Here is a 16,391-nt window from a genome sequence, read left to right on the forward strand (position 1 = left end):
TTTCCATCTGCATGTCACGTCTTGGGCTTTTCTTCTGGTCGGAATGCTTTGATTTTTTTTTCAGTTTTCCAGGATTTTAATTTTCTTCCGCAGTCTCTACAAGTTTTGAGTTATTCCAGATACGGCATCATTTTGTAAGGTGTTGGACATAGTTCAGTAGGTCATAAGATATTTGTAGTCTTAGGTAATTTAACAGTTAGTATTTATTAACGACTAAGAACTATGTACAAAGGCATATTACAAAGAACAAGAACAAAGAAAATTACAGCACAGGAACAGGCCCTTCGGCCCTCCCAGCCTGCGCCGATCCAGATCCTTTATCTAAACCTGGTGCCTATTTTCCAAGGTCTACTTCTCTCTGTTCCACACCCATTCATGTATCTGTCCAGATGCATCTTAAATGTTTTAATCGTGCCCGCCTCTACCACCTCCGCTGGTAAAGCGTTCCAGGCACCCACCACCCTCTGCGTAAAACACTTTCCACGCACATCTCCCTTAAATTTTCCCCCTCTCACCTTGAAATCGTGACCCCTTGTAATTGACACCCCCACTCTTGGAAAAAGCTTGTTGCTATCCACCCTGTCCATACCTCTCATAATTTTGTAGACCTCAATCAGGTCTCCCCTCAACCTCCATCTTTCCAATGAAAACAATCCTATCTACTCAACCTTTCTTCATAGCTAGCACCCTCCATGCCAGGCAACATCCTGGTGTACCTCCTCTGCACCCTCTCTAAAGCAACCACATCCTTCTGGTAATGTGGCGACCAGAACTGCATGCAGTATTCCAAATGTGGCCTAACCAAAGTCCGATACAACTGTAACATGACCTGCCAACTCTTGTACTCAATACCCCATCCGATGAAGGCAAGCATGCTGTATGCCTTCTCGACCACTCTATCGACCTGCGTTGCCACCTTCAGGGTACAATGGACCTGAACTCCCAGATCTCTCTGTACATCAATTTTCCCCACGACTCTTCCATTGACCATATAGTCTGCTCTTGAGTTAGATCTTCCAAAATGCATCACCTTGCATTTGCCTGGATTGAACTCCATCTGCCATTTCTCTGCCCAACTTTCCAATCTATCTATATTTTGCTGTATTCTCTGACAGTCCGCCTCGCTATCTGCAACTCTGCAACTATCTGCAACTCCACCAATCTTAGAGCAATCTTAGAGCAAACTTGCTCATCAGACCACTTATACCTTCGTCCAGATCATTTATGTATATCACAAACAACAGTGGTGCGAGCACGGATCCCTGTGGAACACCACTAGTCACCTTTCTCCATTTTGAGACACTCCCTTCCACCACTACTCTCTGTCTCCTGTTGCCCAGCCAGTTCTTTATCCATCTAGCTAGTACACTCTGAATCCCATACAACTTCACTTTTTCAATCAATCTGCCATGGGAAACTTTATCAAATGCTTTACTGAAGTCCATGTATATGACATCTACAGACCTTCCATCATCAATTAACTTTGTCACTTCCGCAAAGAATTCTATTAGGTTTGTAAGACATGACCTTCCCTGCACAAAACCATGCTGCCTATCACTGATAAGTCTATTTTCTTCCAAATGTGAATAGATCCTATCCCTCAGTATCTTCTCCAACAGTTTGCCTACCACTGACGTCAAGCTCACAGGTCTATAATTCCCTGGATTATCCCTGCTACCCTTCTTAAACAAAGGGACAACATTAGCAATTCTCCAGTCCTCCGGGACCTCACCCGTGCTCAAGGATGCTGCAAAGATATCTGTTAAGGCCCCAGCTATTTCGTCCCTCACTTCCCTCAGTAACCTGGGATAGATCCCATCTGGTCCTGGGGACTTGTCCACCTTAATGCCTTTTAGAATACCCAAAACCTCCCCCTTCCTTATGCCGACATGACCTAGAGTATTTAAACATCCATCCCTAACCTCAACATCCGTCATGTCCCTCTTCTTGGTGAATACCGATGCAAAGTACTCATTAAGCCCACTCATTTCCTCTGACTCCACGCATAAATTCCCTCTTTTGTCTTTGAGTGGGCCAATCCTTTCTCTAGTTACCCTCTTGCACCTTATATACGAATAAAAGGCTTTGGGATTTTCCTTAACCCTGTTAGCCAGAGATATTTCATGACCCCTTTTAGCCCTCTTTATTGCGCGTTTGAGATTTGTCCTACTTTCCCGATATTCCTCCAAAGCTTCATCAGTTTTGAGTTGCCTCGATCTTATGTATGCTTCCTTTTTCATCTTAGCTAGTCTCACAATTCCACCCGTCATCCATGGTTCCCTAATCTTGCCATTTCTATCTCTCATTTTCACAGGAACATGTCTGTCTTGCACTCTAATCAACCTTTCCTTAAAAGACTCCCACATTTCAAATGTGGATTTACCCTTAAACAGCTGCTCCGAATCCACATTCCCGAGCTCCTGCCAAATTTTGTTACAGTTGGCCTTTCCCCAATTTAGCACTCTTCCTTTAGGACCACTCTCGTCTTTGTCCATGAGTATTCTAAAACTTATGGAATTGTGATCGCTATTCCCAAAGTAATCACCGACTGAAACTTCAACCACCTGGCCGGTATGGCCCCTTCCTGAGTTGGACTATTTACATCCTGCTCTAAAAAACTCTCCTGGATGCTCTTTACAAATTCTGCTCCATCTACGCCTCCAACACTACATGAGTCCCATTCAATGTTGGGGAAGTTAAAATCTCCCATCACAACCACCCTATTGCTCCAACATTGTTCTATAATCTGTCTGCATATTTGTACCTCTACTTCACGCTCGCTTTTGGGAGGCCTATAGTAAAGTCCCAACAACGTTACTGCACCCTTCCTATTTCTTAGCTCCATCCATATTGCCTCAGTGCTCGAATCCTCCATCGTGCCCTCCTTAATCACAGCTGTGATACCATCTCTGACCAGTAATGCAACTCCTCCACCCCTTTTACCTCCCTCCCGATCCCTCCTGAAGCATCTATACCCTGGGATATTTAGTTGCCAGTCTTTCCCACCCCTCAACCAAGTCTCAGTAATATCAATAACATCATATTCCCAGGTACTAATCCAAGCTAGGAGTTGTCTCCATGCTTGCTGCTACACACAGCTCTATCCAACACTACACAGATCCCGAGATGCTGGTCAAGTGTTCTCTTACATCACTATGGGGGCGGTACTAAGTCCCACATTAACCCCCATGTGCTAGACCGTTACACCGTACAGGGTACTGCTGCGGGAAAGCATGGAAAATATTTGTTGTGATGTGAAAAAATGCTGCGCTTTTCAAAAGATTTGAAATCATTTTCATTTTTTAATTATAAAAAAGTTTGAGATGGGTGAAGACTGTTTACTTGAGCTGAGAATCATCCAGCAGGGCTGTTTTAGCTCAGTGGGCTAGACAACTGGTTTTTAATGCAGAACAAGGCCAGCAGCGAGGGTTCAATTCCCGTACCGACTGAGAATTCTGAACCCCGAGTACCCGAACAGGCGCCGGAATGTGGAGGCTGTTCTCTTCTCCATTGATGTAGAATGGCAGTGCTGGGATAATGGGCAGGTTGGTAGGCCTAAGGTGGAGATGGGCAGTGGGAGAGGGATGATCATGTCATGAAACCTCTCGGAATACGACCAGCCAGAGGTGGCAACCTTATACCTCTTAGCCTTTTGACTTTCACAGTCTAAACTCACGTATGGAAGCGAAACACAAGAGAGTTGCTGACATCCATGGAGCTACCCGCCAGTGGGTCACCACTTTCAGGAGCTGAGCAAGAGAAATGTGGTGGATGGCGTGTGATTGTGAGCAGCAGGCCCATTTCAAGGATTCATTTTTTTCACCACCAGATGCACCAACTCAGAGCTGTGTTCCACTGCTCTTTTTGGCCATCAGGTTCTATGATCTGCTAAAGTTTTCAGTAGAAGCCTGTCACGATTTCATGATAACTACAATTTAAATTCACGCCAAGTTAATTGCAGCACAGGAATTTTCTCACAAATTTCATTAGGCCGTTTTCCAATGTGTATAGAAATATCGCAGCTCTTCAAAAAACTGTGCAGTAACACACAGCATAACAGACGCTAATATTTACTTCACCACTTAGTGACTATAAACACATACAAATTAATACATAAAGCTGCATTCTACATACATTCAGTGGTTTATCGTTTGTTTAATTAAGCCATTCAATAAATTATGTCCCTTGTTAACGCACAAAAGCATTAAAAAATATAGATCTCTTGCATGCTTGCCACTTCTGTAAACTCAAAGCAGTTTCTTTCTTACCTGATTCGCCTTTTCTAAGTTGGTCATGATCATTCCCAACTCGTCTGTCCTAAAATAGATGCAAAACATCATTAGAATGACAGGCAATAAATAGCCTAAAATCATATTAACAGGCTGTGAAATGGCAGTTCACCGCCAACGCCCACAGTTCACACAAAACCTTGGATACTGTGTTTCATAATAGCCTAGTCATGCAAATCCATCTCTTGCTGCTAGTTTATGTACCTGAAGCATTTTTAAGTCATTGTATTATAAAAAAAAACAGTTGTAGTTTCTCGGGATTAAATCTTTCGTTAAGTCAATTTGCATGGCGTTGGAACATTTTATGAAGACTGGAAGTCAAAATAGTAATACACTATGCACCACTGGGAATTTCAATTGTATCAATGATATGCCCCAAAGCACCTTGTATCATATTCCCGTGTTTTAGAAACGCTGTATTCATAACAGAGAAAATGCTCATTTTAATTTGTATTCTGACTCAGATGACACTCTACCCAAATGCTAATTGAGGTTGTACACAATAAAGTGGCCAGTCATGTATGACACTATGTGCCGTATAAAGTAACCAAAAAAAAAGCACCTCGGCGAGATTCTTTGTTCTTGAGACTAAGTGTTGACGCCGGGGCAGGATTCGTGGAGTTCCACGACAGTAAAACTGGCGCCGCACCTGGACTGATTCAGAAGCTGTTGAGGGGCTAGCACTGGTGCCACGTGGAACACAATCAATTCCAATGAGAAATGGTGCTAGATTTGCCGAGATTCGCGATTGACACTCAGGCAGCTGACAAGCTGCAGCCGCATACACATTACAATCCCCACACACACTCATCCCCACCAACACAATGGCACTGGTTGCACTGCAATGCACCCAACCTGCTGATGGATCAGCTGGGGCCAGCGGCGTGTGGAGCTGCATGGCTGCCTTACAGCCGCAGCAATGGTGCTCCCTCCCCCCCCCCCCCCCCCACAGCCCACCTCCTGGCCACCCCCCCGCTACTCTTTCTCCCCCCACCCCCCCGCTACTCTTTCTCCCCCCCCGCTACTCTTTCTCCTCCCCCCCCCCCCTCAAGCCAGTGGCACAACTGTCAGCAAACTATGGCGATGTTGGATAATTTGCGTACCCCCTTCTGTCCTTCATCAGCCACGAGGCCGCTTTCATGACTTTTAAAAGCACAAGTGAACCGTACCATCGAGAATGTGGCCCATCGGAGGTGGAGAATACCAGGCCAGACCTGCTAAGATATGCAAAAGGCGTTTACTGTACGTGCATTCTGGAACACTTTGGCGCCGCTGTTGAGGTGACGGAGAACTGCAATTTGGCGTCAAATGGGCGCACGCCATGATTTCGGCGTCGGAACCGATTCTCTGTCCAATTGCGTTTCCCAGTTTTGGCGTCGGCCGACGGAGAATCCCACCCCCTGTATTTAAATTTGTCACAACTGTTCATCTCTGAAACACTGGTATGCCTTGCATTACACTCAACAAGAAAACAAAAGCGGTGTTAGCAGTTAATTAATTGGCTCCAAGACCAATTTACCTCTCATTATTTACCAAAAAAACAGGTAGAATTGTGGAGCAAAATCTACGCCATCATTCTAAACTCTTAACAGAGTTGATTCCTAAATGAGGTTTTCAAAAGGAGAAAAGGGGCAGTTAGCCCCAGACGAAGGTTTATTGGATTGACTGGCTATGTGAAATCAGAAGAGAATCGGAAAGGGGCCAGCCATCAGCTTAAATACAAAGCAAAATGATCCAGGTTTCCTTCAGCGTTTGTGCCCCCTCCCTGCGCCTTGTTTTCATTCAGATGCAACTGTCCCAGTAACTGGAATAGAAAAAGGTGCCCCAGCCATCAGATATCTTCAGCGTTTTGTTGCTTAATCATAAAATCAAACATCTAAAAACAAAAAAAAATGTAGAAAGTAGTGGGATTCCGAAACGAAAACAGAAACATTGGAAACATGCAGCAGGTCAGCCAACATCTGTGAAGTGTGCAGACAAGTTAATATTTGAGGAATGGATATTCTGTCAGATGCCACTCTTCTATTAAAGGAATACACCTCACACTTTAACTTGTCTGCTCTTTCCATAGTTGCCGCCTGGCCCGTTTGTGTGTTTCCAACATCGCTGCAGTTGTTTCAAACATTTTAAATCTTTGTTAACTTCAGGTCGTTGTTTCTTCATTGAATTTCTCTTGTAAAGAAAACAGACTGATTTTGGTTTCAGAAAATAAATGGCTGTTACACATTTTACATCAATCTGATAGATTTCAGTCTATTTAAAAATTCACACCCGATACATCCTTCCTGTGCAATTTGCTCATCTATTTTCAGTTGCCATAAAGACAGGCTCCATGTTTAAATGAGCTTCTTACGGGCGACACGGTGGCACAGTGGTTAACATTGCTGCCTCATGGCACTGAGGACCCGGGTTTGATCGCCACCCCAGGTCACAGTCTGTGTGAAGTTCACCCCCACAACCCAAACAGATGTGCAGGGTAGATAAATGACCCCTTAATTGGAAAAAAAAAAGAATTGGGTACTCAAAATTTATTTTTAAAAATGTTTAAATGAGCTCTCAGGGTAAAGCCATATTTAATAAAATGTTGCCTTTTTAGAATCCTGCTTTTTGCAGCCTTATTTAAAATACCGACATTTACTTTTTAGTGCTTTTGATTTTTGTTAATATTTTTTATGATTTTTTAAAATAACGAATCCCAGAAACCATATTGAAATGTTACACGTTCAGCAAAACAGGGAACTTGTGAAAGGGTTGGTATGAAAAAGAAGCAATTACAATGTAAATATTCATCTCAATCTAGCTGTTCGAAAACATCCTGATTGCATTATTTCACAGCTGAAGTGGTAAAAGATTAAAGAATACACCAGAGGGGGATCAGTAGGTACATGAGCCACCCTGGCCACACCCATTATTATGGCAGCAACCACATCTGTTGGCCATGACACACCTACCTAACAATGACTGAGGACATCTGCCCAAGTCCTGTTACAAACCAGTTGCAGAGCTATGCCAACAGCTGCAAGGTCACCGATAGTCAGCTTCCAGAGGAAGGGCAGCAAAGCTGGCAGGCAAAGTCATCACCACTTTTGAATTGCACTCCCTTCCAGGTGGTCATAGTTAGCTTGGTGGAGGGCAGGTTCCTCTCACTGATTGGCAGAGCCGGACAGAGATGAAGGTATCAAAGTTCCAGACAACTGCTGGCCTCAGACGAGCAGTGTGAAGGCCTGATAAAGAGTTTCAGTATTATAGCTGAAAATGGGGCTGGTCTTTTTTCAGCCAGTGAGAGGCTTTCTCGCACAGCATCAGCACACTGCTGGAGGTGTGTTAGATTGAATAGATTGGAGTTTTCAAGGAGTTACTAACCTTCTGCACTCTGCTTTCCCAAAGATCATCAAGTTATAGCTACAGAGAAGGAGGCCATTCAGCCCATCGAGTGCTTGTCAGCTATCTGTTGAGCAATGAAGTCAGTCACATTCCCCCACTCTGTCCCTGAAGCCCTGCAAGTTTATATACCTCATGCTCATTCAATTTTCTTTTAAAATCATTAATTGTCTGCACGTCCACCACCCTCGTAGGCAACGAGTTTCAGGTTCCCATCATTTGCTAGGTATAAAGTTCTTCCGCACAACCCTTCTGCATCTCTTGCCCAAAACATTAAATCTGTGCCCCCAATCCCTGTGCTATCAGCAAATGGGAACGTCTTTTTCCTTGTTTAATTTATCGAAATCTGTCATAATCTTTACACCTCCATCAAGCCTCCCCCCTCCATTTCCTTTTCTCCAAGAAGAACATCCCCAGCTTTTCCAACAATCCTTCCAGTAAATGTCATCTGTTCCCCTGCCAGCCTGGACCCTGGCAATACCATGATGACACTGTCAGGGTGCTAGGCTGGTGCCCATATGCCAGACGGAGAGCCGGGGTGCAACCCTGCCTTGTCCCCGACCACCCGGGGGTCTTCAATGGCCTGGGAGACACCCAGGTGTCATTACAACTGATCCACGTTTGTGTGGACCAGTACTAAATGGCGCTCTGGCAAGGTCTCCCAGGAATGGCCATTGAGTCTCAGGCGCCAGGTGAATCCGGTGATATTAGCTCATTTAAATACGCTGATCTGGATCATGCCAAGTGAGGGCAAGATGCAGATCACGATGTCTCACGAGATTCCGTTGAATCTCACAAGACGTTTGTCACAAATCTCGTGAGAGGCCTCTCGTGAGATCCAACAGCCTCATCTTGACACCCACCTGGCGTGGAGGGGCCGCTGAATCGCGCCCCTTATTTTTAGAAAAATAGAATTATAGAAATTTACAGCGACAGGTCATTCAGTCCATTGTGCTCACACCGGCTGACAGGGACTCATCCAGTCTAATCCCATTTTCCAGCTCTTGCTCCGAAGACCTGTAGGCTATGGCACTTGAAGTGCATTTCAAATACTTTGACTGAGCTTCTGCCCCTAGGCGTAATGAGGAAATGAATGAAAGACAATTAGACCACAAGATGTCGGAGCGGAAATAGGTCATGTGGCCCCTCGAGTCTGCTCCACCATTCAATAAGACCATGACTGATCTGATGTGATAATCCTCAACTCCACTTTCCCGCTTTATCCCCATGACCCTGGATTTCCTTACTGATTAAAAATCTGCCTTTCTCATCATTGAACATACTCAACGACGCAGCCTCTCCAGCCCTGAATTAAAGAATTCCACAGATACCCTCTGAGAGAAGAAATTCCTTCTCGTCTCTGTTTTGAATGGGCGATCCATTAATCTGAGATTATGCCCTCTAGTCCTCGACTCTCCAAAAGGGGAAGCAATCTCTCATTCTTCTAAACTCCAATGAATACAGGCCCAATCTACTCAACCCTTCTGATTGCACGGAGCGAATTTTGCTGGAGCGGCAATCGGCATCGCAACTGCGGGTAGCGGCTTGGTTGGGTGATCTGAACGACTTCCTGCGATTAGAGAAGATAAAGTATGAGTTAAGGGGCTCTTCGGGGGGGGGGGGGGGGGTTTGAGGAAAGGCGGGGGATGTTTGTGACAGTGTTTGAGGGGCTGTTCATCGCGGGGGTGGGGGGTGAAAACGGGGAAAAATCTGTACAGACTGTAGAGTTGATTGTGTGAAGTATGTTTCCTGGAGTGTTTATTCGTTGTAACCTGTTTTGATACATGTTTGTAATAAAATACATTTTTTTTTTTTTTAAAAGGAAAGCTAATCACCCATTGGATAATCTGGGTGGAATAAGGCAAAATGTTGCAGCTGCTGGCAGACATGGCCCACATTCTCAATCTATAAACCGATCTGCGATTGGGAGCAGCACGACCCGCCGGGACCCACTCGCGGGTCACGACCCTGGGTTTGAAAAATCCTGACCTGGTGAACATTCTCTGGACTGCCTCCAATGCCAGTATATCCTCCGTTAGATAAGGGGGCCAAACTGTTCACAGCAATTATTAGGTTTACTATTAATCGCCTTTATCACATTCGATACTTTGCTCTGCAATGGTTTTCCTTCTGGTGAAAAAGCAATCAGTATGTCAGTGGGTATAGGAATTGGCTGATTGATTTGAACGCTCTTTAGTGCAGATTAAAGGAGTGGCATAGGATGTATTAGGAACTGTTAATGCTGTTGGATTCTGTGTCAGCCCTGAGGGCCAGCGAGTGAGCAGGTTAGCAGCTCTGCTGGGCAGTGGGCAATTAAAATATTTCTCAGACTGCTGCCGCCGCTACCGCACTTCCCCCAAATGAAAGGGGGAAGCAACAACCAGAACGCGGGATGTGTTCTGAATGTGAGGGAAGCTGCAGATCCAATTGCATGAGGTTGCAGAAGATTGGAAAAGTCCAGGCTCCTGACGGGCTGCCCTAAATACACCCAGGAAAGCAGCTTTGGGAGGACAGCGTATCCTGATGCCTCCACCCAAGTGAAACCAAACTTTAAACATACTGAAGGCAATAAGGCACATAGAACATAGAACAGTACAGCACAGAACAGGCCCTTCGGCCCTCGATGTTGTGCCGAGCAATGATCACCCTACTCAAACCCACGTATCCACCCTATACCCGTAACCCAACAACCCCCCACCCCCCCCCACCCCAACCTTACTTTTTTAGGACACTATGGGCAATTTAGCATGGCCAATCCACCTAACCCACACATCTTTGGACTGTGGGAGGAAACCGGAGCACCCGGAGGAAACACACGCAGACATGGGAAGAACATGCAGACTCCACACAGTGACCCAAGCCGGGAATCGAACCTTCAACCCTGGCACTGTGAAGCCATAGTGCTAACCACTGTGCTACCGTGCTGCCGTGCTGGTCATTATTACCCAGGATGTTCAAAGTGGTTTTAATCCTTCTAACTTTTCCCGGGTAAATATTCTACCACCGAAGCCTCCGGTTTAGAGTGGAGTATCAGAATATTCCCGGTGCAGGGTAAGATTAAATGGGCAGGGACAACCACATCTCATCTATTCTGTGCTGAGATGATGCAAAATCTGATTTTTAAGTCTACTGGAGATCAGAAAACTGTAGCTCGTTTCTGGCAATTTGTTTTACAGTGAGAAATGAAACATTTCGGCTAATGTGATGATGATGTCTGAAAACAGGAAACTTCTGCATGCATTATTTATAGTCATGCTGCAACTGTTAATTAAAATATTTCATTTTACAGCCCAATTTCACATATTAGCATTCACGGTCCCATTTGTTAATAGATGTTCATTAAGTCTCTCAGCACATCCAGTCACACAGACATTAGAAAAACAATCTCCATTTCCCAAAGTAATTCAGGAGGTTTGGACAGCTCCTTCAGTAGCGATCACTAAATGCAGTAGCAGCAGAAGATGAATACCTTGGGAAGGTGCGGTCACTTTCATCAGAGTCAGAAATATGGCGAAGAACAGAAAGATTCTAACCCTGGCATTTTAATCCAGACATTTTACAATGAAATAGATAACCCCTGCCAGTTTATACCTCCCTGCATAATTTACATTGTTAACCATCCTGTCACTTCTTAATATCTTGCCGGAGCCCCCACACTTTCTGCTGTGCAGCATCCCCATTTCTCTATCCTCATATTTTTTTTAAGACAATTCTTCCACCAGCTGCATTTTGTGTCTAATTAATTTCTTATTCACTATTATGCATCATCGCTTATGCAGAGGGACATCATAAAAGATGCTCTTTGATACAATAAAGTGCACACAGGCAAGAACAATATATTATTTATTCTTTTTTTCTTGTTTTGGTTTGGTTTAGCTGCAAAATATAATCCCTGGTCATGCGGAGAGTTGCCACCTACTCAAGCAATTAGAATCAATGGTATTATGTGTGCGAAGTCTTCCAAATTCCTTCATCTACACAAGCCTCACCTGTAGTTCCAGCTACATTCATAATGCAGGGTTCATGTATTGTCATATGGTTGTATTAGTTGACATGAAAACCATTCTATACCTTCAATAAGCTGGCCCGCGCTGTAATACATTGTTCTACACAGAGTGCAGTTGCAATACTGAGCACTTGCTCTCTCTTACTGAAATATAACTGAGTTCTGGTAACTGGTGGTCTGCTTGCTAAGTCGGGCATCCCAGTGGAAGTCACTTTTTTAAAAAACAAATGACGCTTAATTATAATACTCGGAATATTTCAGAAGATGGTCATAAATTTCCAACTCGGAGCAGGCTGACTTTCAAACGGTGGCGGATGTGGAGATTCGGAGGTTGAGGGACCAGCAAAAAGTGCTTCTGGAAAGGCTGGAGGACCTGTACAACAGATCTCGCTGGCAGAACGTGAGAATTGTGGGCCTCCCGGAGGGGGCAGAGGGGCTGGACGCTGCCGCATATGTGGAGGGTATGTTTCAGAAGTTGCTGGGGAACGAGGTGTTCCCGCGCCGGCCGGTGGTGGGCAGGGGATACAGAGTGCAGGTGAGGCAGCCGTGACGAGGGGGTCCCCCACGGGTAATGGTGGTACGCTGTCACAGTTACCTGGACAAGGAACGGGTGCTGCAATGGGCAAAGAGCACACAAAGCTGTACTTGGGACAATACCACCCTGCGTGTTTACCAAGATTTGAGCGCGGAGGTGGCCAGGTGGAAGGGAGGCTACAGGCAGGTGAAGGAGATACTGAATTAAAAAAAGGTGAAATTCGGGCTGCTTTTTCCGGCGCGACTGTGGGTTACGTATGAGGGTCAGTACCACTATTTCGAGGAATCCGAAGAGGCATGGACTTCGTTAAGAAGCAAGGACTGGCCCTGAGCTGAGGGCATTTGAACTCATGTTAGAACTTTTAAGTATATGTGGTGTCTTTCCTGTTTTGAAAATTGTCTGTATGTCTGGGTCCATTTTTGTCGTTTCTTTTATCGACCTTTTAGGGGGTTGGAAGGTGGTAGGGATGTGTTTTCTTTTGCGGGCTTTTTACCTGAATGTTTCCTTTTTGGGCTCTTTGATTAGTTGGAGCTTGGCGGGGGGGAAAATAATAAAGAAAACAGTAAAAAGGGTTGGGTTAAGATGGATGCTTCAGGGGAACTTTGTGCAATCTTTTGCTGTGTCTGTATGGGTAGGACTGAAGAGTGCCTGTTATTTCTTATCTTTTTTTTTGTCTTGTTTAACTTGAATTGTGCTATTGTGGGGGTTGTTTATGACTTGTATAGAGTGTTTACTTAAGAGGGCTGATCTGGGGAAGTGGTATGGATGGGTTGGGGGAGGGGTGACTGGGAACAATGGGTGGGAGACGCGCTGGTGCCGAGGCTGGGAGCCCCAGGCTAGCTGAGTGGGGCTAGTCAACGGAAGCCAAGGTGGGGGGTATGCATGTAGTTAGATTAGAGCAGGGGTTAGGTGGTAGGATGGTGTTGCTGGGGTGGGACAGGTCGTTCTGCTGACGGGGATGGAAACTGGGCATGGCAACATTGAAGAGGTCATGGGTGGAGCCGGTCAGGAGGCAAGCCAGATGAAGTGCGACACATGGCTGGGGGGTTGGCCAAGGAAAGGGGATGGCTGATCGGCAAAAAGGGGGGGGGGGGGAGCGAACTGCTCTCCAAACAGGCTGATCACCTGGAATGTTAGAGGGTTAAACGGGCCAGTGAAGAGGGCGCGTGTGTTTGCGCATCTGTGGGTTCTGAAGGCGGACATAGTCATGCTGCAGGAGACGCACCTGAAAGTGGCAGACCAGGTTAGGTTAAGGAAGGGCGTGGTCAGTCAGGTCTTTCATTCGGGGCTTGATTCTAAGGTGAGAGGGGTTGCGATCCTGATTAATAAAAGGGTACAATTTGAGGCGGAGGGCACAGTCGTGGATGGGGGTGGCAGGTTCGTTAGGGTGAGGGGTAAGCTCGAAGGGGTGAGAGGAGTCCTGGTCAGTGTGTATGCCCCTAATTGGGATGATGTGGATTTTATTAAGAGGATGCTAGGGAAGATCCCCGACTTGGGCTCGCGTAAGCTGATCATGGGCGTGGACTTTAATACAGTCCTGGACCCGAGCCTGGACCGGTCATGTTCAAGAACGGGCAGGTTGCCAACGATGGCAAAGGAACTGAGAGGGTTCATGATGCAAATGGGGGAAGCAGATCTGTGGAGATTTAGCCGGCCGACGGCGAGGGAGTTCTTGTACTACTCCCACGTCCACAAGGTGTATTCCCGAATTGACTACTTTGTTTTGAGTAGGGACCTGCTGGCCGGAATGGTGGGGGCAGAATATTCGGCAATTGCCATACGGACCATGCTCCGCACTGGGTAGACCTGCAGTTTTGTAAGAACAGCTTTCAAGGAGGCTGGAAGTTGGATTACTCGCGGACGAGGCAGTGTGTGAGAGGCTGAGGAAATGCATGCAGAATTACCTGCAGGTGAACGATACTGGAGAAGTCTCGGCAGCGGTGCTCTGGGAGGCACTGAAGGCAGTGGTGAGAGGGGAGCTGATTTCAATCCGGGCGTACAGGGACAGGACGGATAGGGCAGAGACGGACGGACTGATTAAGGAATTTTATGGACGGACAGGAGTTGCGCGGAATCCCGAGGCCAGAGTTACTCAGGAAGCGACAGAGGCTGCAGGCCGAATTTGGGGTGCTGACTACGGCAAGGCTGTAGAGCAGCTTAGAAAGGTAAAAGGCGCGATTTATGAGCATGGGGAGAAGGCCAGTAGAATGCTTGCACAACAATGGGGCCTCACGGTAGCATGGTGGTTAGCATAAATGCTTCACAGCTCCAGGGTCCAAGGTTCGATTCCCGGCTGGGTCACTGTCTGTGTGGAGTCTGCACGTCCTCCCCCTGTGTGCGTGGGTTTCCTCCGGGTGCTCCGGTTTCCTCCCACAGTCCAAAGATGTGCGGGTTAGGTGGATTGGCCATGCTAAATTGCCCGTAGTGTCCTAATAAGGGTAGGGTTGGGGGGGTTGGGGGGTTGGGGGGTTGGGGGGGGGGGGGGGGGGGGGGGGTTGTTGGGTATAGGGTGGATACGTGAGTTTAAGTAGGGTGATCATGGCTCGGCACAACATTGAGGGCCGAAGGGCCTGTTCTGTGCTGTACTGTTCTATGTTCTAACTAAGGAAGAGGGAAGCGGCTAGGGAAATAGGGGGGGTAGTGGATGGGGAGGGTAATCTAGTGGGTGACCCGGCAGGGCTCCCGCTGTCATTGGCGGGGAGGGTGCAGACTGTTAAGATGACGATTCTCCCGCGGTTCTTGTTTGTTTTTCAGTGTCTCCCCATCTTTATCCCGCGGTCCTTCTTTCAGAGGCTGAATAAAATTATTCTGGGATTGTATGGGCAGAGAAGTCCCCGCGGGTGAAGAGGGTGATGCTTGAAAGGAACAGAGGAGAAGGGGGGCTGGCGTTGCGGAACTTCAGCAACGATTACTGGGCGACCAACATAGCGATGATAAGGAAATGGATGATGGGTGCGGGATCGGTTCGGGTGCGGATGGAAGCTGCTTCATCCAGGGGCACTGGCTTAGCAGCCCTGGTCATGGCCCTCTGCTGCTTTCGCCGGCACGGTACTCCACCAGCCCGATAGTGGTGGCGGCTCTTCGGATCTGGGCCAGTGGAGGAGGCATGTAGGGGAGGTAAGAGCATCAGTGTGGATCCCAATCTGTGCCAACCACCGATTTGCCCCGGGGAACATGGACAGAGGGTATCGACTGTGGAGGAGGGCGGGGATTGTGAGGATGGGGCTTCTGTTCCTGGAAGGGAGCTTTCCGAGCATGAGGGCGCTGGAGGAGAAGTTTGGGCTGGCGAGAATCTTTAGATACTTACAGGTGCGTGATTTTGTACACAGACTGGTGCCGTCCTTCCCACGTCTCCCGCTGAAGGGGAGGCAGGACAGGGTAGTTTCCAGGGGAGAGGTGGGAGAGGGTAGACGTCTACAAGGAACTAATGGGAGCTGAGGATATGTAGACCGAGGGCCTGAAGCTTAAGTGGGAAGAGGAGCTCGGGGAAGAGATTGAAGCATCAGACCTCAATGGTGTGTCTGATGCACGGAAGATAGCTCTTTTCCTCACCACAGCGGGTGATCATGCCTTGGAAATATTCAACTCCTTTCACTTCGCCGAAGACCATGACAAGACAAAGTTTCAGACCATCCTGGACATATTTGACAGCCACTGTCAGGTGGAAACCAACAAAATCTTCGAGCGCTACATATCCAAGCAGCGATTGCAAGGTAAAGACGAATCCTTCACCCTATATTTAACTAACCTTAGACTGCTAGCGCAATCCAGCAACTTTGGTGATATCACTGACTCAATGATCAGAGACCAAATCATTTTTGGAGTTCACTCTGATCCTCTGAGAGAGCAGTTACTGAAGATCAAGCATGTGACCCTGCCAGTCGCGATTGAAACATGCACAGTGCATGAGCACGCTAAAAATCGCTATTCTCAGTACAGAAGGGCAGAAAATGATTTTCTCACCTCCCACGAGGGGGAGAGTGTACAGGCCATCTCCCGGATGCAGCACCTCAACATTGATGAAAGCGGCCATTTTGCGCGCTCCTCCCAGGGCCCGACGCATGCGCGATGCGAACGGGATAGCAAAGCGGCCGAAACCTGCACTGTGCAGGTGCAAACGTCTGAGAACTGCACTGCGTATGTGCAATGACGCATGGAGTGTCAGGACGCCAACGTCATG

The 16,391-nt window shown here is 46.9% G+C and overlaps 1 protein-coding gene across 7 annotated transcripts in view; it reads right to left on the reverse strand.

Moving 5' to 3' along the window:
* cux2b (cut-like homeobox 2b) overlaps window positions 1–16,391 on the reverse strand; it is a 438,718-nt gene that overhangs the window by 74,463 nt on the left and 347,864 nt on the right. For all 7 annotated transcript variants that reach the window (XM_038787705.1, XM_038787654.1, XM_038787739.1 and 4 more), the window contains one exon: window positions 4,269–4,317. In XM_038787705.1, the coding sequence (XP_038643633.1) occupies window positions 4,269–4,317 (49 nt within the window). The remainder of the gene's footprint in view (window positions 1–4,268; window positions 4,318–16,391) is intronic.

The sequence above is a fragment of the Scyliorhinus canicula genome, chromosome 1, assembly GCF_902713615.1.
Source record: "Scyliorhinus canicula chromosome 1, sScyCan1.1, whole genome shotgun sequence".
In the NCBI taxonomy this organism is placed as follows: Eukaryota; Metazoa; Chordata; class Chondrichthyes; order Carcharhiniformes; family Scyliorhinidae; genus Scyliorhinus; species Scyliorhinus canicula.